This window comes from Falco peregrinus, chromosome 9 (genome assembly GCF_023634155.1).
Source record: "Falco peregrinus isolate bFalPer1 chromosome 9, bFalPer1.pri, whole genome shotgun sequence".
NCBI lineage: Eukaryota > Metazoa > Chordata > Aves > Falconiformes > Falconidae > Falco > Falco peregrinus.
Window position 1 is genome coordinate 32804963 of NC_073729.1, and position 27216 is coordinate 32832178.

The 27216-nt window shown below is 48.9% G+C and overlaps 3 protein-coding genes across 7 annotated transcripts in view; 1 reads left to right on the forward strand and 2 right to left on the reverse strand.

Moving 5' to 3' along the window:
* The window catches only part of JPH2 (junctophilin 2), a 34292-nt gene extending 25067 nt beyond the window's left edge, over positions 1–9225 (reverse strand). The window contains exons 1-2 of the mRNA XM_055814586.1: positions 8269–9225; positions 14–797 (exon numbers count right to left, since the gene is read on the reverse strand). Of these exons, the coding sequence (XP_055670561.1) occupies positions 14–797; positions 8269–8647 (1163 nt within the window). The 5' untranslated portion in view covers positions 8648–9225. The remainder of the gene's footprint in view (positions 1–13; positions 798–8268) is intronic.
* A 3369-nt stretch (positions 9226–12594) lies between these two features.
* Positions 12595–19885, reverse strand: OSER1 (oxidative stress responsive serine rich 1). Of its 5 annotated transcripts, none has more exons than XM_055814196.1 (4): positions 19784–19885; positions 16092–16208; positions 14171–14284; positions 12595–13410 (listed from the first exon to the last, which is right to left on the reverse strand). In XM_055814196.1, the coding sequence occupies exons 2-4, from the start codon at positions 16166–16168 to the stop codon at positions 12717–12719; spliced, it is 885 nt and encodes a 294-aa protein (XP_055670171.1). In that variant the 5' UTR covers positions 16169–16208; positions 19784–19885; the 3' UTR covers positions 12595–12716. The 5 variants fall into 5 exon arrangements, with proteins under 5 accessions (XP_055670171.1, XP_013153472.2, XP_055670172.1 ...); XM_013298018.3 differs by lacking the exon at positions 19784–19885 and adding an exon at positions 18594–18670; XM_055814197.1 differs by lacking the exon at positions 19784–19885 and adding an exon at positions 18073–18576.
* A 48-nt stretch (positions 19886–19933) lies between these two features.
* LOC101921049 (oxidative stress-responsive serine-rich protein 1-like) lies at positions 19934–24808 on the forward strand. Its single transcript, XM_055814199.1, has 4 exons — positions 19934–20020; positions 20595–20714; positions 22383–22493; positions 23162–24808. The coding sequence occupies exons 2-4, from the start codon at positions 20638–20640 to the stop codon at positions 23844–23846; spliced, it is 873 nt and encodes a 290-aa protein (XP_055670174.1). The 5' UTR covers positions 19934–20020; positions 20595–20637; the 3' UTR covers positions 23847–24808.
* The last annotated feature ends 2408 nt before the right edge of the window (positions 24809–27216 follow it).

The window sequence follows — 27216 nt, forward strand, 5'->3', positions numbered from 1 at the left end:
CCCAAGCACCCACCTGGATGCTGCAATCTCTGACTTCTGCCGGGCGATGGCCGCAGCCCTCTGAGCCCCCTCCACACTCCTGTCCACCTTCTGCCGGATCTTGGCGCTCTTGAGGGGTATCACGCGCTTCTTCATGCCCTTGACAAGGACGTTGTGGCGGTACTTGCCCTCCTCCTTCTTGCCGTCGGGCAGCGTGGTGCAGCCGTAGCCATGCCGCAGGTTGTCCAGCCACTCACCTTCGTACTTCAGCCCGCTGGAGCGCTCGCTGACGCCAAAGCCGGCACGCTTGTCGTTCTTCCACTCACCCATGTAGGTCTCAGTGGTGGTGGCATCGATGTCGGACTCGAAGGGGGAGTACTCCTCACCCTCGGCACCTTCGCCCAGGCTGACGGTGGAGGTGGCATCGCTTGCGGCCGAGCTGATCCCGCTCTCGCTCTTGAGGAAGCTGACGCGGCTCTTCTGGCTGGCCAGGGATGACTTGGACTCGGACTTCTTCAGCTTCCCCAGCAAGGAGCCCCTGCGGAAGAGCCCCCCCTTCTTGGGCTTGCCAGCCTCCGCCTCCGCGTAGAGGCTGAGGGCGAAGCCCCCACGGGTGATGGTGGGTGAGAGAGGCAGGCTCTCAGGGTTGCCGGCAGGGGAGTCCTGCTGGGGCAGGGTGCCATTGCTGTGCTCGCTCCGCAGGGAGGAGAGGGAGGTGCGCAGTGGGGAGCGGACCACGGAGGCCATGCCGTAGGGCACGCTCTGCCGCACGCCATAGCCATGCCGCATGCCGTTGGTGAACTGGCCCTGGTATGTGCCTGCGGGAGAGAAGAGGGACGGGGTGAAAAGGCAGCTTGCTGCTGGGTGAGCCAGTAAAGGAAGGTGGGCTGCAGGGTAGCGCTGCCCTAGAGCAGACGCACGTGCCTTCCCTCCAAGGCAGGAGCCTCAACTCCACTAGTGCTCACCCCCATGCAAAACCAGCAGTCCCTAGGGAGCAGAGGACACAAGCCTGAGAGCTGCTGCTGGCAGGTGATAGCTCCCTGGAAAGGGGCTGGGGGCCCAGGGGACACTGGTGCAAACCCAAAGCCGCTTACGGGACAGAGTCTGGATTTGCATCCAGAGCACGGAGGCAGCCCTGCAGGGGTGGAGTTTGTGCTGTGCCGATGGCGCCAGCAGCCCCGGTGGACACGTGAGCTGTGGTGGCACAGCTCCCCTTGGCTTGGTGACAGTCTCTTTCAGCCCATTCTGCAGTTCGTCACTCACAGGCTGCCAGAGCCGGCTCTAGACCCCCAAGTCGGGTGCCTGGCCATATCACAGGCTGTCCCGGTGCCTGCAGCCACATATCTGCTTGGCCCTGACATACAGGCTGTCTGTGGTCCCAAGACCAAGGCTTGTGCCACACTACACCAAGCAAGAGAGGGGCAAAAAAAGAAGAGAGGAGAAGAACTGAGAAGCTCTGTGTGGGGTTCCTCCAGCTCTGCCCCAAAAGATGCTGCCCTACGATACTCCTCCAGACCCAGCTCCAGTGTCATATGATCACAGCGTCATATGATGGGGGACATAGAGAGGATCATGTTCACCATGGCCAGGGCTGCACCCCAGGTACAGGGCCCTGCTAATAGCCAGCAGGACCTTGGCAGCGACACCTTGGGCAACTGGGAAAAGCACACCACTCCTCTTCAGGCCCTTTCCAGGTCTGCACATTTGCAGGTTCCAGAAGAGGGAACTGGAAACCACTGCTCTGATTTTTCTCACCAGGATGTCAAGAGACTTAAATTAGTAGCATCAAAGCCCCCTGCAAGAAGTGCTCCTAGGACGAGCAGGAGGGCTGGCAGGGCAGCCTTTGCCTACAGCACCTGCACTCTCACACCAGCACAGCGGGCTGCAAGGGTCAGAGCATCCCTGCTGAGCCCTGTGGGATGGGACGGGACAGGACGGGACAGGATGGCATGGGATGAGATGAGCCATCTCCCCAGCCTGGCTCCCCTCAGTCTGCAGATGCGGTTGCCTCAGAAACCAGAAAACCACCCAAAACAAAAGCTACATTCAGCTCTGCCCCTGGCACTACAGGACTTGGAACGGGCCAGCTTGCCCCAGACCAGCACCCTGCAGGGCAGATGCCACAATAGCCCCCCATCCTGGAGTATGGGCAGAGGGTGCTGTGGGAGCACAAACGCGCTTGGAAAGGCCACCCCACTCCTTTACTCTGACACGTGCTGCTTCATGGAAGTGAAGGGCCAGCCATGCTGGGGGCATTTTCATGGGCATCTGTCCTAAACCTGGTTTTCACTAAGCAGTGACCTACCAGGAGGCACAAATTTTGGGGAGAACAAGCACTCCCAGGGTCCTGGGGAGGCTCAGCAGGGCTGGGCTGAGGCCAAAGGGGTGACCTATCTTCAAGGCATTCATCTGCCCCCTCAGACACCGTCACTGAGACCAGGGATGACCCTGCTCCCCAGGGAGCAAATCCAGTTCCTTCTTTGGCAATTGTGGGAGTGCATATTTTACGGTCTCCCAGGCCACTTCTGCAGCATAATCTCTCCTCCCAAGCTTCAGGTTTCGTTGAAATCCTCTTTGGACCTGCCTGTGGGGTGTTAACTTACAGCACTGGGGGCCAGGAAAGACAAGAAGTGCCCGAGCAGGCAGCAGCTGCTGCCCCAGGGTGAGCCGCCCCCCGCCAGCCCCTGCCCACCCTGCGGCACATGGGATTTTGGGCTCCTGCAAACAGTTGGTCTCCTCTACCAAAAAAAGTAAGGGTTCAGGTAGTGCAGAGCATCCGCAGGCTGTGGCTAGCCACGGGGAGCAGTCTGCCAGAGCAAGGGGCCATTGCCCAGTTTCTCAGCAGAGCTTGAAGCTCCATTAGGAAAAATAAGGTGGGCAGCACAGGTTAGGGGGCTGGGTGTGAGCTGGGAGCCAAGGACTGTCGCTGAAGATGCCCAGGCATCTGGCTGTGTTCCTCACTGTGCTCCCAAATCCCTCTCTGTACAATGGTGATGAGGCTTCCCAGCACAAAGTGACGTTACAGAGACCCCTATACTGTCCCCACATCCCTCCCCAGCGAGAGCTGTTGAAGTCAGTGCTCCATCCCCGCCCCCAGCCAGACAACAGGGGTGACACACGATCGGGGTGACATTGGTAGTGCTGCCACGTTAACACCCTGGAAAAGGAACTCTGGAAAAGCTTCGCAGGTTTAGGGGACTTGGCCGCTCCTCGGGGGCCAGGCTGAAGAAGCTGCTGCCCTCAGCAAGTGCCCGTCCCCTCCATTCCCCTGAGCAGCACTGGGGCCACCTGGGTGGGAGAAGCCATGTGGCACAGCAGGTCTTCTGGGAGCAAAGGCTGAGGTGCCACTTCCCGGCGACACCCATGGCTGCCCTCAACACGAGCTCTCCAGGCTGGTCTCCCACCTGATTTCAGCCTGTACAGCACAGGCAACATCATCCCTATGGCACGTGGTGTGACCAAACCGGCCAGCTCTGCCTGGCTTGATGGGGGGCACCGACACAGCACACTGCCACAGCTGCCCAAGCAGTGGGGGGGTCAGCAGGCACTGCCGTGCCCGTCCTGCTGTGATTCAGTGCCTGGCTGAGGCCTCGTGCCAGGGCAGAGCCATAAACCACCCCTGGAGCCGAGCCAGAAGCTGCTGAGAGCAGCTGGAGGCGCCGGCGGCCGTGCATTGGGGCACGCAAGGTTTGAGTTGAGCCAAGCCCCAGCTCACCACCACGTCCCAGTGCAGCCAGTTCAAGAGAGAACAGGGCTGTGCAAACCCCCTCCGTACCATGGGCGGTCACTGAGCAGGGCTGCACGTCCCTGAGCCACCGCTACCCCCTGAGTATCAACAGCAGCCTGGGCAAGGGGGAACAGGCAGGACACAAAGCTGCCAGCCAGGCACTCACACGTGTCTGAGATTCTGTAAAAAAGAATTAAAAAAAGCAATGGATGTGAAAAAAAGCAAAACTAAAAATCCCTATTTAGGATGAAAATGGGACAGAACCCCCCTTCCCTGTCTCCCCAGGCCTGCCTGATTCAATAAGGTGGTGGGACAGAGCCACCTAACCCCATCGCGGGGTGATTACCAGGGGACAGGACCCCAACAGTCCTTTATCCTGCATTTTTTCTTATTATAATGACAAAAAGCACTGCTTTCTCTGCAACCCCCAGACATGCGGTTGATCACCTTTGCCTGTCCCCCAACCAAAGCCGGGGGGTGGCCCTGCTGGGCTATCGTCATAGGATGGGAAGGATAAAATTGTGGGATCAATGAAAGTGGTATCCCTGCAGCCTCCACCTCCAAACGCGCCAGCAGGGTGGTAGCACCCCGTTTCACCCTGGCAGCAGGATGGGATGGTGCCCGGAAGCATCAAAGGCAAAAGCTTCAGCTCCTGGTGCACACCCAGCCCGCTGTCAGCAGCATCACATCTCCCCTTCCCAACACGCCTCGAAGCTCTAGTATAATTAGTGATGAATGTAAATAATACAAACAACCAGGTAAATAATGCAAACAACTCAAATCATATCACTGCTCTATGATCCCCTGCTGTTACCCAGATACTGTGATGACAGATGTGTTCGAAGAACTCAGTGTAAAAGGCCAGGGACATTAAATCCATGCACAGTACCACATATGAGACAGACCAGTGAAAACCTGGTGTTTCTTTTTGATGCCAAAAGTTCTATCTGGTGGGTTCTGTTAGAAAAGAAAGGCAGGGGAAAAAAACAAAACAGAGAAGGGTAAAAAAATTCACAGCATTAATTCACGGGTCAAATTTAGCCACGCAGCAGCTTTGCTACAGAGGCAGCAGACACAAACCAGCACCACCTCTGCTCATCCAGAGCCTGTTCCTGCTTCCCCGACAGCAGGAACATGCTGCTGCTTCTGCCCCAGCCCCTTCCCACTGCGCCTTCCCCGCCCCAGGCACCCAAGGAACTGGTGCTGCTTCATATCACCCCGTTTCATCTCTCCCAGTAAAGCACACTTTCACATTTCTTTCCCCTTTCTTGTGGTCTTGTGATCACTGAATGGTCTAATTGTTTCCACATGCAGTTAATTCTTTTAGCACCCTAGAGACGGAGTTGCAGCATCAAAAATAAGTTGGTTTTCAGCTGCTTTGACTGCAAGTGAGGTGGTGTTGTACCCCTGCCACCCCCCTGATATACATAAACAGTTATTTGTATAGCAAAGCTAGCTTTGGGTCAGATCCTGGGTATGCAGCATGATTCGCTGTTAGCAGCGTGGTGTTTTTCTACAGTAAGACTTGACTGGGTCAAGCACTTGGAGTCAGAAGCATGGAAGTGTCCCCCAAATGAGGCCTTCTTTATAGCAGAGACAAAACTTACAGGTGGAAGCCGAATAACTAGGTGTTTACTCATGGCTTATGTTGCAAAATGTTGAGTTTCCTCATGTGGTGCCTTCCACGACCCCAGTCACTTCCCACTGTAGCTGCCACATCCCGCCCCTGTAAAGGGCTCTAAGCTCTTTCCTGGTGACAGCAGCAGGCACACACGTATATTCAGCTTGGACACCCAAGGCAATATATCGTGATGTTACTCTCTGTCCAGCCACACCAGGAGCTCTGAACCCTTTGGCTGGTTTCAAACAACATTACAGAAGGCGAGCTCTTTAAGCCACTGGTCTCCCGTAGCTTTAACAGAAATGGGTATTTGGTAGTGGAGAGAAAAAGCAAGTGACCCATGCAGTGCCTGGGCTAAACCATACCATGAGTCCACTTCTTATTAGACACCAAAAATCTATATCGGATTTCAAAAAGCTTCACTCCATATTTGGGCCTTAATTACCCACCAGCCTCAGCCAGCCAAGATACAAATCACAGACAATCTCGTAAGTATATTTTATGTGTATTTTGAAGTATAAAGTTTTTATGTGCATGTCTCCATATATGTATATATAAAAAGTTAATTTAAAGTCTATTTTATAACATTAGAATCAGCTACATCTCCCTGAAATCTGCAGGCAGGCCAACCATGACCTAAAGCTTCTAATGACCTGGCAAGAGCCGCACGTTCCCAGAGCCCTCTTCCTCATGTGGCTGGCTTCCAGGGGGCTTGGGAACCACGTCCCCTACTTGAAGGATGGCAGATTTCCAAAGCCTTTCCAGATGTGTAACTTGGCAATCTCAAATTCTAATATTAACAGGTCCAATTAGCAGCCTGGCCACGTCTGGATCTTGCAGATGGTTACAGCGCACAGGTGAGGAGGCAAAACAGGAGCGGGTCCTGCGAGTCAGTAAGTCATTCCACCCCTGTCCTACAAATGTGATGCTGGCTGGTGATGCCCACCTCGGCTTCAGATGCAGCTTTCTACACATTCCTGTACCATCAGAGAAGCTCACATGCTGAATGAATGGCTCGGACCAGCCAGGCCATGATGGCACAATGCAAGGAGCAGCCGCCGGGCACCACGGCACAGCCCTCGTGCGCCAGGTCTATCCGGGCCCTGGGGGCTCAGCTCAGCGCTGCCCGGGGTGGCTCTGGCAGGGCACATCTTCACAGATCAGTGCTAAACTACCAGGGCACCAGGGACCACGCAGATGGCATGTTCTTGGGTGTGGGACAACAGCCCAGCGAGCACTATGCTAACAGAAGCAATATATTACATATCTTTACAGGAGAAAATCTTGTCTCATCTTTCTCCCACTTCTGTCCCAAGCTTTAAGTTCAAGATCTAATAAAATTCAGACTCCTACATCAAGTTTTGCTTCTCAAAACTCTCCTCCGCAACATTAACTTGAAGTTCAGTAGCTGCACTCTTAGAAGAGGATGTATTTTAGGAAGAAGCGAGGAACCGGCCACGCAAATTCAGAGGAGACCTTGCCATCGCCAAAATGAAATTCCCAACAGCAGCCGCTGCTGAGAGTTACTTGGCCACTGCTCGTAACCTGTCAGAGCCCTCCTTACACGTAACCTACACGTCTTACGGCCACACACCGAGGTTCTGCAATGCACAGGTGCATCCCTGTGTGTTAGCCTGAACACTCCCTGCCACCGTGCAAGCTGCACAGCTCAGCGCTGAACTGTTCCACGGCCACGGGGCAGAGGAGGGAGAAAGTTCAAGGAGCTGGAGGGACACATCAGTTTGTAGCAGTACCTACAGCCTCTAAGGGGGCACAAAGAAAAATGAGTCAACTTCAAGACTACATCCCCAGGCTCAACTAGCCATGTGCCTAGGCAAGTTATTGAGAAACAGGTATGTAAAAGCATAACCCTGAGAGCTGGTCCATTTTCCTAACGTCTATAAATCTGATGCTTTTCATTCTGAAGCTTTATACCATTACTGTTATTTTTCTTTACAAACTAACTCCACTGCCTGTCCTAGATAAATATAGATGCGATTCTGATCCATATTTTGAAGAGTATTTCTTTCAAATCACCCCCTCTATTTAGCTATCCTAAATATGGCAGCCTGGAACATTAAAGCAGCGAAGAGCTACAGAATTACTGGCACAGAGATTCTTGCAATGTTTCTAACCCCAAAATTGCCACTAATGCAAGAACACAATTAGACTGAGCATTTACGGAGCACAACAAATATCTGACTATGCAGTACATTTCTGTACTAGCAGAGGTTGACAGCTTCCAAGTAATCGAAGGCATTTATTTTAGGGAAAGGCGTGTGACTATGTATTCGAAACAGCTTAGATGTACTCAACCAAAACAGTTGAGCAAAGCAGATGTCCAGGCAGCCTGTCAGAGGCACGCAAATGGTATTTAATGCATAGGCAAAGTGTGCCGTGATGCCATGGGCAGCTTGTATCCGACCTGAAAACATTCACAACTCGCTGCCCAGCGAGCGAGCAAACAGCTCGCTGCATCGTGCACCGGCAAGGAGTTTCTGGTTTAGTTTGGCGATGTACTGCAATAATCAGTCCCTGGGGAACCAGGAGTCACAGACTACACAAATTGAGCTGCCTGGTGTTAACTATCAATACGGACACGCCAGAGCAGTTCCCAAGGGAGGGATGGTGGGGGCAATGCTCCTGCTGCTCCTCCCTCATGCCTGCAGACTGCAAGCCGTGCACACTGCACCCGGCTGGGAGAAGCGAGGTACACACACACACACACACAGAGCTATGAGGTGGGCAGTTGCACCCTGAGCCCCACTTCTTGCCCGAAGCACCCCAATGGCTCACTGCAGACCGCTGTGCCTGTCTGGATCCCACTATTGTGGGCAGGATCAGGTCACCCCTTCAGCGGGGACAACACGCAGCCTCTGCCATCGCGGGCTGGGTACCAGGCTGTTCATTGCCCTCCCAGCCACCCTGGAGTCACCCTTACCTCCGTCAGCGTAGGTCTCGGTGCCATAGCCGTCCTGCAGGCCGTTATTCCAGGTACCTTCGTACTTGGCTCCGCTGCTCATGCTCTGCCTGGCGCCATACCGTCCCTTAAAGCCATGGGTCCACTCGCCTCTGTAAACCCAGCGTCCTTTGGTCTCGATTCCGAGGCCATGCCTCTTGCCTTGGGACCAGTAGCCTTCGTAGGTGTTGCCACTGGGCCACGTGTATATGCCCACCACTTCGAAGCCGTAGTTCCAGGAGCCCGAGTACTCGCCCTGGCCCTTGGGGCCGGTGCAGATGCCATGCCCGTGGGCTTTGCCCCCTTCCCAGCCCCCGCAATAGGCCCCTCCATCATCAAAATCAAACCTGCCGCCGCTCATGGTGCCCCCGGTGCCCGGCAGCGATCCCAGGGGCCGGGGGCGGCTGCCGCATCCCCGGAGGAGCCGGGACGGGCGCCGGGAGCGGCCGCTCCTGCCTCGCCTGGCCCGGAGGGGCCGGGGCACGGGAGGAAGGAGGAATTGGAGGGAGGGGAGAGGGCCAGGCCGGGCCCGAGCCCCCCGGGAGGGGCAGCCGAGCCCCCCCCCGCTACCTGCCCCGCCGCCGCGCCCCCGCCGCGGGCATGGGGCCGCGCCGGGCAGCCGAGCCCCGCGGCGGCGGGGGAAGAGGAGCAGGAGGAGGAGGAGGAGGAAGGGGGTCCCGAGCCGAACGCGCTCCCCCGGCCCCGCCGCTGCCCGGCCCGCTCTCCTCCCCGCCGGGAAAGGTCAGCGCTGCCCTAACAAGGCCATCGGATCCCGGGAGCTGCTCCCAAAAATAACCCCCCGGAGCCCGGCCCCCGCCTCGGGGCCCTTTTATGAAGGAGGGAAGAGCCGCATCCCCACTCCTCCCCGCCCCGGGCAGGGATCCAGGCGGAGAAGAGGCTGGGAAAGTGAATGTCTGCTTAAAATAGCGCCTGGGAAGGGGCGCGTCGCTCCCCCGCCGCCCGCCCCGCAGCGCGGCCGGGCCGGGCCCCCTCCCGGGGATGCCCGCGGCGGCCCGGCCCCGGTGGGCAGCCTTACAACAAGGAGTAAAAGCACTGCCGCCGCCCGGGCTGCAGCGTACACGCCACTTCTACAGTGAATTTCCAGGGCTGCTCTTAAGGTAGTGCAAAAAAACCCCAAAACCAAACCACTAGCGGCCATCCCCCTCTCTCCCCCACACAACCACCCCCCAAATACGCCCCTGTCCAACAGCCGACAGCACAGTCTAGTCTCAAAACGTTTGGAAAAGAAAGGTGAGACCATACCCCTGGGACAGTTGCAAATGCATTAAGAGTAGTGGCAGCCCACCATGCCTGTAACAATTCACATCATCAGACGCAGGTGGTAGAGAGCACAAGGCATGGAACACCAGGGAACAGGCTAATCCAAGCCCTGTCTTCTTCCAGCCGCACCTGCCCCATCTCCTACAGACACTGCCGCAGCAGGAGCATGGAGCTGATCCCCCCCTTACTGACCACCACATGCTGAGAAGCTGCGAGAGCTGTGGGGAGAGCTCTGCCCTTCCGGGCCAGCTCCGAGACATGGGCTGAGCACGGGGACAAAGCTGCCATAGGCAACAGCGAGTTTCACACTAGCATAACACAGGTTTACAACTTGCCCAACCTCCTCATCGGTGTTTCTAGGAAAGAAGAGGTATAGAAAAAACCATACGCTATATAACTGCAAGAAAAGCTAAGGATGTATATACAGCACACGAACTACAAATACCTGCAGGCACAGGTGAGGGCCAGCTGCCCACTATAAAGCTAATTATAAAAGGCTTCACTTTTACTCAGCCACAAGAAGGAATGTGCACTTTGGGAAGGGACTCCAACACAACTCAAAAGTGCCGCTTGGCAGAACTGGCCCTCTAAAGCTTCCTTTAAAAAAATAAGTCAAATTGTGAAATTGGCTCAAGTTGGATTTTTTTTTTTTAAGCTAAGCTTTTAGACTACTCAGGCACGCTTTCAGGGTTCTTGCTGCATGATTAAGGGCTGGAAATTCAAATTTTTCTCAAAGCAAAACTCGAAGGTTTTGTTTTGTGGTTTCTGGGGAGACCAAAGCATCTTAACACTTCATAGTAACAGAAGGGAAAGCATTAAGGCAACAGTTGTAGCTAATCATGGTCTTCTATTTCATGGTGTTCCAGCACTTACCAGCCCAAAGATACTGTAACTGCCCTGAAACGATGCCAAGTTCAGGACCACATAATTATTTACTTAGCAACTTTTCCTAATTACATAGCACAGTTGTGAACTGATAGCACACTTTGTTTAAATGTTAGTAACTTACGCAGATGTTGGCATTTAAAGAGCTTTTGTTGACCGCTAACTTACACAAACTTCAGAAAGCCCTAACATCGTGTGCGCATTAAGGCACCACCCAGAGCTGGTCTTATTTCTTCATCTTGGCAGAAAAATTCACATTCTCCTCCGAAAGCTGAGCGGGAAGGAGCCCGCTGCACCCAGCCAGCACCCAGCCTGGGCCTGACCTCTAGTGGCCCAGCACCGCTTGCCTCCCTTCCCAGTCTGCACCAGCTCATGCGTTCTACTCAGTTTTTTTAATATTACCTCCTGGATTTTGATCCACTTTCTAAATACAGCAGTCCCAAGCGCTTGACATTGCAATCCTAAACCCTGCAGGTACAGGTCTGTGGTGACTAATGAAAGAAATGCTAAAAAGCAGCATGGTCTTGGAAGGCATTCTAAGCCCCACAACGGTGTTGCTGTGGTTGCTGCCTGCAAGCGTTTGGGAACAGTAAAGAGTGCTTATTTCAGAAGTAAGGTCATTTTGCACTTTGAAACCCAGTATTGCAGAAAATAGTTACCAAACAATTGCCTTGAATTCAGAACACAGGTGGCAGAAATATGGCTATTTAAGAGCAGGGAAATAGAAGGGAGACACGGGATCCAAGTACACTCTGCAAGGATTAGATGAGACTTCAGAATTGGCAAAACAGGTACATTTGCATGGCCACTTGTTCAAAGATACTAGGTACTGCCATAGAAATGACAAAAAAAACCCTGACAGTAACATGAAAGGATTTTGGGAAACGTTTTGTCTCCATTTCTTCTCCAGATCTTACAGCCAGAAAAGTTCGAGTACTGCAAATAGTAAAGACAATCTTAACACAACTCACCTCTCCCTCAAGAAATCTTATTATTTGGTGGGGTGCTCCTTTGCTACACGCATATTTATAAAAGACAAATTGTGCTGATGCACACAAAGGATGGCAAGCTGGTTGTTTCTGAAGTAGTAAATTTCAGGAAGAATGCAAAGCTGGAAAAGGCATCTACAGTGACAATGGTTTAGTAAAAAGACTGGAGTGGAGGAGAAAAAACACAGTGCTGAAGATTCCCCAGCTGTGCAGCTGACAGCTGTTCACTCAAGTCTATGAGTATTAATACCTGAAGGCTTATACTTGATGTTACAGAGCAGGCTGAACAAAGCTAAAACACAACACCCCAACACACCAGAGTGCATGAATTAAGACAACTGAAGTGAGCAAATGCGGTTTCTGCCTTCATAAAAGACACACTGAACGCAGTCCATCATCTCATTTTCCTTTGGTTAACTGAAGAAAATCTCCCTGAAGAAAGCAGGGTATTTCTCCTGCTGCAGACAAGTCTCTAAAGCCTATCGGACATGGGATAAAAAGATATGCTTGCTTTACATTTTCCTCTAAGCAACACTACAGAGATCAGAATAACCTCTTGAAACAATCTTGCTTTGATCCTTCACATTTCTTTTCCTCATCAGGTAGTAGCCTACCAAGCAAATGTTGTGTCAATCTAGTAACATCTGACTACATTAACATTACCAAAGACAGGGAAGGAGGATGCCTGTTCAGCTGATCAGAGATAAAGCCTCTTTAGGCACAAAGAAATAACAATGTTTCCATCATGAAAAGATGACTGTCTCCCCTGAATTCTCCTAGATTGGTAACAGTACCAAAGGGAGCACAGGAGATTGTCACACTCCTTTATGAAATAAAATCAGAGGCACAAGCATCCAAAAATGTAGGCATAAGTGTTACAACCTGAGGTCAAAGTGATTTCAAAGAAGGTTAATTACACCGGGTTTCTCACAGCAAGAGCTCTAAGCACCAAGCAATCTAGGCACTCTTCTCCAACAAACCAAAACAAGAGGATTTTTGAAAACAAAGTAGAATTTCCCCAAGTATCAGGTCTCTTAACTATAGGCAGGTACACTCTAAACACGTTCACTGTGTTTACATCATTATCTACTCCAAGCTCAAATTATAATGCTTAAGCTAAACCATTTATCCAGCTTAAATAATGAACATTAGCTAAGATGCAAAGAAGTGTTTTTATTGCAAGCACAGTGAGCAGAGGTTGGGTTGCATCTCACATGAGTGTGACTGAAGGCAGACTTAAATCACCCACCCTTCTGTTTTTAGTGCTCATTGGTGTCAGGTGTACATCATTTCTGCCATGTGAGACATCTTCTTTGGAATATACAAGTAATATTCCACGTATCCTGAAAGATCTTCAATAGTCACATCATCCACAAAGGCCCTGGCTTGCTCAGAGCAAGAGCGTGGAGAACTTGAGGGAGTTCTTGATGGCAACACCTGGGAGTGATCCTCAGAAACTGTTCTTCTATCAGGTGCCAATGGGAGAGTGTTCTGCAAGCCAGAGAATTTGTACACTTCCATATCTTGCCACCGTTTACACTGACAGGCTTTATCTGCACATGCACACGGCTTATTCATGTTCAGCTTGGACACAGACTGAAAGTCAGAAAGCTCCGTGGTCTTTAGGCTTGCTTTGGATGCTACGGAAACAGCAGCTGGAGAGTTCTCCTGTCTGTTCTCTGACACCAACTGTGTAACAGAAGCTCCCAAAGACTCAGCATCAGCTCCCTTCTGGCCAATATCAGGAGCAATACTGCATCGTTCGTGTGCACAAGCTTCCTTTGGGACCGGCATCCCAAACCCACTGCTCTCATCCTGGGCATCAGCCTGGCTCTTGTGGACTAGCGGGTTGCACGTGGAATGTGATTTTGTGCTGCAATGGATAAACCTTGGAGGATGAAGAATTGGAGACTTGGAACGCCTGCGACGCTGGGTTCTCACAACTCCTCTTGAAGGCTTCTTCATAGACCTACCAGGAAAAGACACAAAAAGGGAGTGAAAAATCACCAGAAGACTTATTGCTGGATTATAAATACTATTGGGCAAAATCTCTTCTGCACTGATATTGCATGGAAGAGCTTTAAACTCAGAATGTTTGCTCAGGGTATTCTGCTATCTTGGAATTTGACTTTGTTCTAGTCAAGCAGCTGTACAAAATACAAAAGGAACACCTGAGAAATGAAACCAAAAGTGTGTGCTTTTAAGGTTAGAAAATGAGTAAAGCATGTGAGACATGACAAAATAACCTCTAAGGGAAGGACAAAGCACAAGACGACAGCACAAAAGTAACGAAGCAAGGGCAAAAGGTGGGTTTGTTTCAGTAGGAAATGAGCGTGAAGTTCTGTGTAGGTACTACAGCCACCAATTCTTTCTTTTAATCTAGTTCCCAAGGCATAGCGACAGCTTCTGCAATGTCAAACAGTGACTGAAAGATGCATTCATGACTGACTGATTCAGAAACTGCAGTTCAGATTTATATTAAGAAATATCTATAATGTTTAGCAACCTACAGTTGAACAGTATTTCCTTTCCCTTCACATAACTGTAAATAAGAATAGTAGTCACATATGAACAGAAAAAGGTGGTGCAGAATATTTAAAGTAGTTCTTTAATAAAGAAAACTTGGATTCCTTGTTCAAGGGTGTAGGTACTAGAAACCTTGTCCCTTTAAAATTCCCTTTCAGTGCAGTGTCATCTGAAGTAGCCTGATAATCCTAAGCTTCTCTTACCCATGCCAGGTTTCCTTAGAAGTACCCGCATTCTTCGGTTTGTTTTCATCTGCCACTGCTCTAACTAGTGCTCTTGGACCTGTCCCTTCACCCACAGAGAGAGAAGCAGTAGACCTGTGAGAGACAGAATGAAAAATTAACGGCCTGGACTGGTTAGCACTACAAATATGAAAAAACTTGTGAATCTTCTTTCCCAGAAAAGATTGCTTCAAATTTTTTTTACAATATACCTTAAAAGACGTGTCCACAAAGACCCAAATCAGAAAAACAGTGTTTACATATTCCTATCTCAAAAGTTTGTATAACACTCTTTCACCAAACATGATGCCATTCAGCAACTAGACTGCAAATCCAAGCTCCACATGTCAATGACGAAGTACACACAGTGACTAAATTTCAGTTTCCCGGGAGAGGGGAGGGGAAAAACACCATCACTGAAGAAACACGTCTCTTTTTCCAGAGACAAGCAAGTCATTCTTTCCTAAAAATAAATGTTCTTTGTACATAAATAGACTTTGTTTAACTGAAGAACACTTAAGCCTCTGTCTAGGACAACATAAGCTACAACTCTTGATACTATTGCAAGTTCAATCACTTGAGCAACAGAGTTGTATCACATCTTCAACTTCTATTCAAGCCAGGGACCTTCAAAGATTTCCTAATTTTTCTGATGCTATAATTTCATCCCAAACTCCCATCTTCAAGGAGCTGTACTAATCCCAAGAACAATTTTTCCAAGTTATGACTTCACATATTACACTGGAATTCACAAGGAAATTATTTTCCAAATCCCTTATTAAATTAGTTTGTAAGCAGGGCGGATTCCCTGAAAAGTGAAAACAAGTCCCCACACACTGATCTAGGATAAGGTTAACTGATATTTAATAGAGTCCAAACTATCAAACATCTATTTTCCATTTAAAGGAAAATGAATACAATGCAGAAAATTGAAGGCCAACAGTAAAAACTCCAAAGTAACTAAGTATGCCTGACTAGGGGGTGGGACTAGAGATACTGAAGAAGAGGCATTTGTGTGGTGATTCATTTCTAATGAGTTTAATTACTTAAGGGAAAGATAACTTTAGAAGTCCATCTACTCACGATCTAAACTCTATGGCAATTCTAGTTACCACCTTGGTATTTACATCCCGCCTTACTTACACCTTCATTTCAGTTACTGGCATAATTGCATCACTGACAATAGCTTACTGAAACACAGTACTATACAAATAACACATAATGGGGCATCTTTGTCAGCAGAAAACATTACATAAAAGCCTTTCCCCCCCTTCTCCATTTTAGATAGAAATTGTCATCGCCAACAGAAGACATGCTGCTTGTGTTCTGCTACCTGGGACAGGCAGGCTAAGTGCCATGTGTCAGATCTCCCACAAAACCAGACAACACAAAAAACATTCTTTCCCATTTACTGATTTTGGTTATAAATAGGAAATTTGTAAGTGACAGCAAGGAAAACAGTCTGTGTGGGAATCATGCACTGAATCTAATGCCCTCCTTTACTGACATGGAAACAACATTTCTCTCCTGGGAAAAGATGGGAGTTTATTCTCACGACAGGCCTTCAGAGCCATGACAACACGCTAACTAGCAGAGTTCTAGCGCTATGGACAATCCCTGGCAGCCAGAGTCATACCAAAATTTATGCCAAGCATGTTGTCAACTGCTGACTGTTGTTAGGTTTGTTTCAAGCCTGTTGGGAGCTAACAGCGATCAAACAAATTACAATTCCTTGAGAAGTGCCGTCTACAGCTAGCAAATTTATTTCAGTTTAACCAAAATGAAGGCTTTCAGTGCCTAACCTTTTACAATTACCTCATTCCCTCAAAGTTAACAGCAAGGGTGTTCCCTTCAAGTCCATTTGTAATATGCTAACTATGTACCTCCCTGTGGTGTTACTCACCCAGCTGTGTCAACTCTTAGCTTTTTGAATGCTGTCTGCAGGCTTTCCTCTTCTCCATCCTTAGCTTCTGTTTTCATTATTGGAATGGCCAGAAAGTGACAGAGTTACCATGTACAGCTACAATCAGAAAAAAAGACATAAGAAAATAAGGCCCAATGCCTTGCTAAAAACATTAGTTGCCCAGCAGCATCATAATACATGAAAATAAACTCAAGCTGAGGTAATTCTAGTAGAACATTTTTGAAAGTTGATTCAGAAATTCAGAACAAGCTTTACGATACCCAAGAATGGAACAAAGTCTCTTGTACAACCACATAAGTGAATGAACAACTTAAAGTAAAATTTAGTGTCAAGAGCATCCTGCACATCCGTTACAGTCTAGACAGATGACTGTCCTGCAGTGTTACCAGAGTAATTTCAGAAGAGGTGAAAGGTGAGAAGAAACACCAACATTAGAAACAGTGAACTTCCCACAACTGCTGTTTCCAACTTTGGGATTTGATGTTGCATATATAATTAAAAAAACCAAAACCAACAGATTTTTCTTAGAACAGTATAAAATGTTAAGCTAAACAATTTTTTTGATCTTATGTCTAGATCCCAGCAATAATTACACAATCTTATCAGAACATGTGGTTTTGATTGCAAATAGACATTAAAATGTTCTCATATCAGGTCTTGAACAAGTACAAATGCAAATACAAGTACAAAGAGCAAAAATAAGCCTTGTTTTAATTAAAAAAAGAATTGATAAAAACTGGCTGATATGTGGTGTTTTTTTTGAAATCTACCCTGGCCATCACTTAATCCAGCTTCAAAGGAATCTCAAATCTTTCTAAATTTGATGCTTTTCAGTGCCTTACATTCCTTCAGTCACGTGCACGTCCTACACCAGCCACGCTTCTGCTAATGAAATAATCAATAAATGTTTCTTAGCACTGTCTTTGCTTTTGCTGAGCAGAAACCACTGCCAGCAGCCAGTCCCAGTTCTACACCAGACCACCTCAAGCCCAGCATTTGTTGAAGTTTACTTGGCTGATTAGCCTGCTTCATTTAATGCTTTGGACTTGAATACTTCTGGAAAAGCAGGACCGCTTGGTGTGGGTGCCATCACCAGGAGAGTCTTTGGCCACACTGTATGGGGCATGAGGAGATCATCTTCTCAGACTTTTTTTAAATTACAAGGTTGTCACACTTGACAACATTCTACAATGAGACTGGTTTGGTAGGCAAGGGGAGAGCAGCAGCTATTTTCTACCTGGATTTCAGTAAGGCTTTTGACACTGTCTCCCCCAAGACCCTCTAGGCTGGGCCATCAGTCAGCGAGGTGGACTAAAAAGCAGCTGAACAGCTGAGCCCAGAGGATGGTGATCAGCGGCACAAAATCTAGTTGGAGGACAGCAACTAGCACTGTATGCCAGGGGTCAATACTGTGTCCAGTCCTGTTTAACATCTTAATTAGTGATGTGGATCATGCGGGACAGCGTACCTTCAGCAGGTTTGCCGTTGACACCAAACTGGGGTGAGTGGCTGGTACACCTGAGGCACCTCAACAGGCTGGAGAAAGGGTCAGACACAAACCTCATGAACTTCAACAAGGGGAGGCGCAAAGCCCTGCCCCTGGGGAGGAACAAGCCCACGTGCAGCACAGCCTTGTAGAAAAGGCTCTAGGGGTCCAGGTGGACACTGGGATGGAGAGGAGCCAGCAATGTGCAAAGGGACTAACCGTGTCCTGGGCTGCAAGTTGAGGGAGCTGATCCTTCCTTCTATTCAGCACTGGTGAGACCACAGCTAAAGTGCTGTGTCCAGCGCTGGCCTCCCCACTACCAGAGAGACACCGACATGCTAGAGAGAATCCTGTGAAGGGCCACGAAGACGACGAAGGGACTGGAACATCTCTCCTATGAGGCTCGGAGAGCTAGGACCGTTCAGCCAACAGAAGAAAAGGCTCAGAAGGGATCTCACCAATGTATGTAAATACCTGAAGGGTGGGTACAAAGACGACAGAGCCAGGCTCTTCTCAGTGGTGCGCAGTGACAGGACCAGAGGCCGTGGGCACACACTGAAATGCAGGAGGTGCTGTCCGAGCATAAGGAAACACTCCTCTGCCACGAGGGTGATTGAGCACTGGCACCGGCTGCCCAGGGAGGCTGTGGGGCCTCTCTCCTTGGAGATACTTGAAAGCTACCTGGACATGGCCCTGGGACACCGGCTTGGGGTGGCCCTGCAGGCGTCCCTGCCAACCTCAACAGTTCTGTAATTCTTTATCTTCCCCAAACCCTAAGAATCAACAGCTCCTGTAAGGAGAACACACTTAGACGGAGCACTAACCCTGCCTAATAATATACTAATAACGCCTAGGTTAGTACAACTTTTACCAACTAAGCACCAGCTTTTTTTGTAGCATGGAAAAGGTCTCAGTGAAGCGAGAGGAGTAATCTGAACCTCTGCTGCTCAGCTGCTTATTCAGATACTGAGTAGTAATTTCTGTTCCCTCACAACCTCATTCCAGTCGGAGGTGGCAGCTCTCCCCACTGTTGTTCCAGCTGCTGGCTCTGCTATGATTTCACCTGGACGCCCTGCATTGCAGACAGCTGTTATGACACACACAGAGGGATAATGTATCATAACAACTTCAAGGCACACATTGTCCAGTGCGTCAGAGAGCAAGTAAACAGGAGAAAAGGAAACTAACACAGAGATTGACAACACGAGGCTCGTCTCAACAAGTTATTATTCTATATACCTTTTTAGCTAAATACTACTGTTCCAGTGAAATATCTGGTCCTTGCTTCAGTAAGCTTTTTCCCCGACTTAAAAAGAAGATTCCTTAAAAGAAAAAGGTCAGCCTGCAATATTTATTGGTTTTTTTTTGTTTTTTTTTAATACCACCACCCTGTATTATATAACTGTAGCAAGAAAATGAGAGTAAAAAGTTTTTAAATCACGGCGTGTTATTCAAAACATACTACCAGAATTAGACCACATATTTTATCACGCTGACCTTCCTCACTGACTCGGTAAATCCTCAGAGATACAGAATTTATTCAGATAAAACCCCACTCAGTGATAACTATGCATAAACTTAAGCATTTCAGACACACCAGCCAACTAACACAGATATCAAGAAAAAGCAAATTACTGTGAAAAACAATCAGGGCTTAATGCTGTGTCAAAACCCCACATTGACAGTTGTGTTCTTTATCTCCTAAACACACACCCATCCTCTCCCCATTAATTTTCAGCCATTTCCCAGCAACACAGGCCTGCTGACCCACCGCCCGCCCCCCACCAGGGCACAACGCACAAGCGCGTCCAGCTGGATTCAAGACGGGCACGTAGAGAGACCGAAAGCTCGAAGGCACCCGCGGCCGAGGCCCCCAGCAGCCCCCCCGGTACAGCCCGTCGCGGCCGTTCCCTGGCCGCCCTCCGGCCGCTGCCGCCCCCAGCCCCGACGGCACCTGCTCGTTACCCCCGGAGCTGAGGCGGGGCCCGACTCCACCGCGGTGACTCAGCACAGCCCCTGCGCCCCGCCGGGGCTCGCCCCGCGCCCTCCAGCCCCGCCAAGGGACCGGCAGCGCCTCTGGCAACCCGCGAGGGACAGGGCGCCCCGCCGCGGGGGCCCGGCCGGCTCTGCCCGCCGCGGGGGAGCAGGAACCCGCCGGGAGCAGCGCCCCGCCGCCCGCACTTACCGCGCTCGCCCGAGGGCCGGGCCCGGCCCCGCCGCCTCCGCCGCCTCCCGCCGGGCTGCGCGGGGCTGCCCCGCCCCTTCCGCCGGAAGCGATGGCGGCCGGGCGGGGGCGGGCCGGCGGCAGGGCGGGGCAGCCGGGGCGCGGCGGGCAGCGCGCGCGCGCATGCGCGCCCCCGGGGGCGGTGACCTCACTTCCTGTTGTGCTCGGGGCCCGGCGGGCGCAGGGCTGGGGGCGGCGGTGAGTGGCGTCCGCCGTGCCGGGACGGCCGCGGCCCCGGGGAGCGGGGGGCGCGGGGGGAGAGGGGGCTGGGCGGTGAGGGGAGGCCCCGGGGGCGCGGGCGGCGCGGTGACGGGGCGTGGGCGGGTCAGGCCGCGGCCCGGGAGGACCCAGCGCTGCGCTGCCGGGGCTGGGGAGCGGCCGGGGGGTGCGGGGCGGCGGGGCTCTGCCTCGGTCTGCCCGCGGGCCGGCCGTCGGCAGGGGCTGTCCCGCCGCGGCGGCAGCGCCAGCGCCAGCTCTCCCTGGCTCCGGCTCTTGTGGCGGCGTCCGGCGCGTCGCAGGGCTGCGCTCGTGCCTGCTGCCAGCACGCATACCTGCTTACCCAGTAAGAAAAAGACACTGGGTTATTTTTAACATCGGCTGCGCCTGTTCTGAGAAACCCAGAGTTTAGAGTTCACGGTAAAAAATACTGGACAAGTCTGGTCAGACGGCAGCGCGATTGCCCGCAGAAGAACGGGCATCCGTCGCACATGTCATCTCGGTTTTGTAGAGACCGTGTGTGTTTAGAGCTCAGTGTCAAATTTTTGTATTTCAGTTTATTCTGTATGGCACAGTCGGTTACACGCTGAGAGCCATCAATGGACTTGGAAGCTAAAGATGAAGAGGAGGAGAGTCTGCAAACAGCTTTCAAGAAGCTGAGAGTGGATGCAGCAGGGTAAGCGAGCAACGAAAAGGACCATGGCACTTCTCAGGTTTTTCGATACATACTTACATTTGCTTTCTATTATTTTGCATCTCAAAACAAATGTCATTTGGTGAAAGGTTCCTTTCTTTCCAAGGGGAGAAAACTACATCACTTAACATGAAATGCAGTTGTTATAACTGTCTAACAGGCAAAGCAGTACTTTATTACTGACTAATTTTGACACAGTATCCAACTGAAATTAGATGGTGACTGTACAAAAACATGAAATGACTCGCCCAAAGCAGTGAACCCACTCTTAACTGTTGTAGCTGTAGTCACCATGTGTGATACAGAACTTGTTTGTCCATTCATGTAAATGCTGGTGTCTTCAGCCACATTATCGGCCTTTACTGTGGTGCACAAAAATTTGCTTGGAGAGCATCTGATAGACAGCACCAACAATCCATAGTGTGCCGGAGAGCCCAGCCTTGCTGGAAGTCATCAGGCTACATAAGAGCACTGATCGTTCCTGATTTTAGGCGATTTTGTAGAGTAAAATGTCTGCAGACATTTTTATACTAAAAACTTATTCCATAACACATGGGTATACTGATAATATGTAGGATAAGCATCTTCCTTAAAAGTAGGAGTTAAGAAAATTATGCAGTCTTAACGCTTTGTGAGGTAGTTCACTTGTAATCTTTTAGGAATTCACAAGGAATTGTCAAGAGACAACTTTGTATTGATAATTAATGTTACATTATGAATTCACCTCCACAGCCATCAATACTGCTATCGTGACTTCCTCTGCATGTTAAATTATATTTTGCTTTGATACTCGTTCCCTCTACTTCAGGAGGTCTTCTGTTAAATGTGGAAAAATATAGCTGTTCTCTAACAAGGAACTGTGCCTATTAAGCATTGTGCTTTTGATGTGTGGAATTCTGGTTGATTCCTGATGATATCTTCTTAGGCATACAAAGATCCTGTTTTGCTGGCACATGTTTTGAACAGCTCAAGTCTTGTGACTAATGCCGTAAGATCAATTTTGGGCAGTGTACTTGGGCTCTTCTGCTAGAATTTCAGCCTTGTTTCTTGCAATTTCCTATCCCGTGTTCCAAATCACACATAGAGCCATCATAAATACAGATCTGCGTGCTAAGGCGTTTCTGTTTGTTGTCTGGACCTCCAGGGCCAGATGTTTTTTTTTCATTCCCTGTTTATCTGGGAAATTTAATGAGAAATAAATTAGTAATCCGTCACTGTGCATTGTGCATCCACTTTTCCACTGACTCCTCCTCAGGCTGCTGCTATACGTTCCTGACTTTGCAGTTCAGATGAGTAAGAGCCTATCTTTAACAACTATTGTCTGACAAGAACATTTGGAACCTGAATTTACATTCTTTAATGTGTCATTTTGGTACAAATAGGGTATGACATCAGCCTCTGGGCATTTTGGCCTCCTTTCATTTCATCTCACCTATCTTTAGACACTTGACTGAGGTCAATATAGTAAGAGTGGTTAGATAAATCTCTGTAATAATCCTGTTTCTAACCACTGACTGTAGAGGAAGTCAAGGCTGTGAACTTAACATGTCTTAGCTAAGCATCTAAAGCAGATAGGCTGGATGTTCAATGTACAAATGAAGCAGTATGCTCAGGCATTACTGTAACGTGGCATTTCCCTTTTTTGCTCAGATGTATTGCAGCTCTGTCTGTGAGCGATGGGATGATTCTTAGAACACCAACAAGAGCAGCCATGGATGGAGGCAAGCAACAGACGGTCTGCTCAAAGGAAGCGTGGCATGGGTAAAGCATACCATTCACAGCACCATGAACGTGTTTCTGGTTTGAGACATTTAACACTGCACTTTCCAATGCAGGTTGCTGTTAATTAGTTGCTTCAACATATCTTTTCTTGTCTTTCTATTAAAAAACTTTACCATAACTGTTTGATAATGATGTTTTTAAAGGGGATTTCATCAAAGCCTTTTAAAAAAAATTTGTCTCATAGAGAGGGTACCCAAAACTTCCTTTTCCACTGATTTCCTCAGAAATCCACTTTTTTCAAGTCTTACACCTTTGCAACCCCCTCTCACCTCTTTCTTGGGTTATTTTATTTCTGTGTTGATATACCGGGATATTTAGTGCAGTTCTGTCAGCAGCTCCAACGGGTGTCCAGGTTCTGCACTACAGTTCAATTTAGGATGACAAAGTATCATTTGCTTAACACAGGAGATTTGGGCGGAAGTACCTTTAAATAAGGGTGGTTTGTATTTGTCTTTACTTTGGGGGGGGCCTGGTTTCTTCAGACTCCTCCACTTTACCTGTCAGAGACTGTAAGTGACAGTCACCTGATTTTTCTAAGCAGAAAAAAACCCCAATTTCTACAAGGTTTTTAGCCACATTTTAGAGCTTATTGAGCTATGGTGTGGATTCTGGAGTTACCTACCTGCTCACCCATTACAACCCTGCAGGTGTGTGAGAAAGCCTTCTAGAGGATCGGCAAGAGTACCACGTCGCAGACGCTCCAAGTCTCCCGTCCTGCATCCTCCCAAGTTTACATACTGCAATACGAAAGCCAGTAACCAGCTGAAACACAAAACCCAGGCCGACACGTCCAAGGGTAGTATCAGTTCAGACATTTTTGTTACAGCAGAATACGGTACGAAGGACAGGCACGATTCTCACTTTGAGGCCAGTGATGACAGAACTGAACCTTTGGAAGCTTTGACCACCGAAGAGCCTTTGGAGAAGCCAGGAGGGAATTGCTCTACTCTCTCCTCATCCTTTGAAACGAGCTTGCATTCTAGCCAAACCTCAGATTTCCAGTCCCTATCCATGCTTAGCAATGGCAAGCAGTGCCCTTGTACGGACAAGAAATGCCAGTGCAAGCAGTGGCGAACCATGGAAGTGTACTCTTTCTCTGGCTTACGGAGCGTCCTGTCGGAATGCGAAAAGGCAGTGCTGGGTGTCCATGCCCAGTCTCTTCAAAACAGGTCCCCTTGTGGGACAGCCTCGTCAAGTTCTCCTAGGTCCTGTTCCGAGCAAGCTCGAGCCTTTGTGGATGACGTGACCATTGAAGATCTTTCGGGATACATGGAATACTACTTATATATTCCCAAGAAAATGTCTCACATGGCAGAAATGATGTATACTTGACTGAAAGCAATAGAGCATCCTGCATCAGAGTTTGTGATAATGGTTGGATTAAATGCCTTGTCAGTGCCATGTTTTCACTGTTGTGTGTTTGATCAAATGTTTCTTTGCCTCATACAGTTTAGTTTTCTAATAAAATGAAAAATGGAATATAGTTTCCAAGCTAGTTCTAAAAAGAATGCACTAAAGTCTGAATACCTTAACAAAAGCACTGTAGATCAAATGAACTCCCTTTGTTTTTCGGTTTGTGCTGTGGATATTCAAGCTCTGTATGCTGTTTTCACTATGTTTTGGGGGCAGGGGGGAGCCTTTTAGGGTTTTTTTTTCTGAAGTTTTGCAGTATTCAGAAGGTTCAGTCTTAATATGTCCCAGTACTTAGAAAAATGTTTCATAGCTATAGCTCTTATCTTCCTCATCCTGCTCTAGAGAGGAGAATGAGAAGGCATTTGCTATTTTGGATAGGGTGAGTCTCCTTTCATTGAACACTATTTGGCTCCTTTTTTAGTTGGATCAAATTATGAGTGCTTCCTCCTCACAAGTTTGTTGGGAGGCCCAGAATGTGCGGGTATGTGCTTGGACCTTTTTTGTAATCTAACTAGCTCACTCTTAAGCAGTTCTATTTTTTTGCAGATAAGTGAAGCTCTTAGAAGAAAAAATATATTTTGTTATTTGTGCTTTACAGATGGAATAATTTAGGGGGAAGTGAAGCAGGCTAACAGTTTTTTTGGGCCGTGCTGTCTTAGAAGTGGAGGTGGTGGAGCCATCTATACAGGTTGTTTCTGAGTATGTTTGATACACAAAGTGGTGTGGAAATAGGGTGAACAAGAAGTGTGTATCATACAGGCTGTGTGGTGTAGAGCTATAACGTTCCTTCTGGTTGAAAATACTGAAATAAAGTTTGTTGCTGAGACCTGGATTAATAAATGTTTGTCAAAATCCAGCAAATTAAAGACTGAATAATTTGACTTATGCTCATCTCCCCTCGACTTTTTTTTTTTTTTTAAATAAAACCCCAAAAGTACTTTCAGTGTCAGCTGTACACACATGCTAAACAACCATGTTTGAGGTAAAATACTGCAGTTTTCATTTACGTGCTTAAAAATTAGTGGTCAGCAAGCCAAGGAGTCACAAGCAGTTGTATAAAAATAGATGACAGCAGATGCAGAGAGTTGGCTCTGTACTCTGTGCTAGAGAAGACTCAGACATTCTAGATTATAATTGCTGCCTGTAGATTTTATTCTAATCATCCCTAAAACTTACACTATGAATCCAGGAAGTTCAGATTTAGAGTTTAAATAAATCCAAATAAGTTAACATAAGTATACAACTAAAACTATTATTTTGTTCTTAAGTGTCATGCAGTTATTTAGTATGCAATATTGGCTTGTACTCTCAAATGATTTCTAAATTTTCTTGGGGGATTTTACTGTCCCCTTTACCTTCCTTTTCCAGCACTGTCCTGCCTATTCACACACAGAACTTTGGGTTTCTTCACTTCCCCTTCTTTCTCCCTACAGCAAATCCGATATAATATGTACTTTGCTTTTAAAATTAAATATTTAGTACTAGTTATCTTTGCTGCTGCTGTTTTCTAAAGGCTATTTCTGCTTCAGCAGAGGGTGTCAGCTTGTGTTTCTGTTCATGTGTTGGTTTTGTGCCCTCTTTGAAGTCGTTTGAAGGTATTGTTGCTAGGTGCAGTATTTCTCCCTTTTAGACACTCTTAACAATTACCCGGCCTCTTGGCGAGCATCGAGCTGGTGCCCACACATGTGAAGCCAGGGCACAGATCTTCACCATGCACAAAGGCAGTGATTTATAGCAGGTACTAGTTATGCTCACTCCCCTCTGCAGCTGGAGCCCTATGAAGGGGCACAGCAAGGCTCTTTTCCCCAGAAACGTGGAGTGGCAGCCTGGATCAAGGTCACCTCATGCAGTTGTTTCTGCAGCGGAGCACAGTCCTGCTTCTCTTGAATAAAGCACGCACAAACCCCTGGAGGTGTCTAGACCTTCGAGTAGGTGTTACAGAAACCCAGTAGTGATCGGCGATGTGGGGAGGGCACGAGGCTGGTTTCAGCTGTGGAGCAGAACAACGTGCAGCAGAGTGAGGGAAGCGAGGAAATCGTGGCGGTTAAAGCAGTCTGAGGTACAGCCTGAAGCCTGAAGTTTGGGGCTGAGAAGTGAGTTCAGATTCACTCCAGAAAGTTGGATGGGAGGGAAGTCTGAGGGCACTTTCTTCAGGCACATTTCCATAGTGTCCTACGCAGGACAGAAGTAACGAGTAGTGAGCAGGGAGGGAAAGGAGAAAAGAGACAAGAGCACAGTGGTTTTGTATTCTGCCTGAATTACTGTTTGTGCTGGTGTTTAAGCAGGTCTAGTGCTGCCTGCGGCAGAGGAAGGGCAGATACTTCAGCTTCTTGCCTGCAACCGTCAGGCTTGTAGCAAACACACTGAAACATCACTGCTGACATTTCCATTGCTCAAACCATCTCTGGGTGACACAACGAGCTCTAAGAGAGGTCCCAAACACAAACTTTCCGTTTCCTTCAAAGCCTTCCCAGTTCAGCTCATCCACTTCACTCCTCTGATAACTCAGTCACTCCTGCTTGCTGCCTGCCTGAAAGCTCAAGCTGTACCAGCAAAGAGCATCTTCTCTGGGAATGCCTGCACAGCGCAATTACCTTGATTGATGAGCTTGATTAATGAGCGTCAGCACTTGGCCTCCGAGGCTGCCTGGTACAAGCAGCACTGAGTGCAGCCTTGCCAGCCCTACTGCTCCCAGCCCGCTGCTGCACCTGCCCAACAAGCCTGGGGAATTTTTTCTGCCCACAGATGCTCTAGGATGTGTCCTCAGTCAATCTATGGAAGAATATGTCTAAAATATTCTGAGAAAGCATTGGTGGGCTTGCAGGGCTCCCAGGACTTTCCTCTGATCCCACCTCTGCATCCTTTCTCGGCACGTGCAGGCTGGGGTTTTTTTCAGTGGCTTCTCCCCACCTCCAGCACTGTACAAGTTACTTGCCTGTCTATTTTCAGGACTAGTTCAGCCAAAGCAGGATGCAGAAAGGCACCTTGCATGGATGAAATGTATTTCTCACCTTACAGAAGCCAAACCAAATCCTCGCTAAGCTTTACACTGGCAGATGCTGAATCAGGCCACTGGGAAAAGAAAAAAAAAATAATCAATGGAGCTGATTCTACATCCTGATTTCCACCCTCTCCTTCTAAACCAGGGAAGGTGCTTCTGTGCTGGCAAAGTCCTGTGATGGACTCTGGCCACCTGCTTTCTCAGGGCATCAGCTCTGAGATGAGACACCCCCCCGGATTGTACATTCCCGAGCTGGCAGCACCCACAGTCCTGCCCCATGGCACCTTC

Excerpts from the sequence above, each read along its gene's own strand:
- LOC101921049 (XM_055814199.1), top strand. The coding sequence starts at position 20,638 with ATGGACTTGGAAGCTAAAGATGAAGAGGAGGAGAGTCTGCAAACAGCT. Across the intron at positions 20,715-22,382 it reads CTGAGAGTGGATGCAGCAGG|ATGTATTGCAGCTCTGTCTG; the intron begins GTAAGCGAGCAA and ends TTTTTTGCTCAG. Across the intron at positions 22,494-23,161 it reads TCAAAGGAAGCGTGGCATGG|GTGTGTGAGAAAGCCTTCTA; the intron begins GTAAAGCATACC and ends ACAACCCTGCAG.
- OSER1 (XM_055814196.1), bottom strand. The coding sequence starts at position 16,168 with ATGAAAACAGAAGCTAAGGATGGAGAAGAGGAAAGCCTGCAGACAGCA. Across the intron at positions 14,285-16,091 it reads CTAAGAGTTGACACAGCTGG|GTCTACTGCTTCTCTCTCTG; the intron begins GTGAGTAACACC and ends TGTCTCTCACAG. Across the intron at positions 13,411-14,170 it reads TCTAAGGAAACCTGGCATGG|GTCTATGAAGAAGCCTTCAA; the intron begins GTAAGAGAAGCT and ends TTTTCCTGGTAG.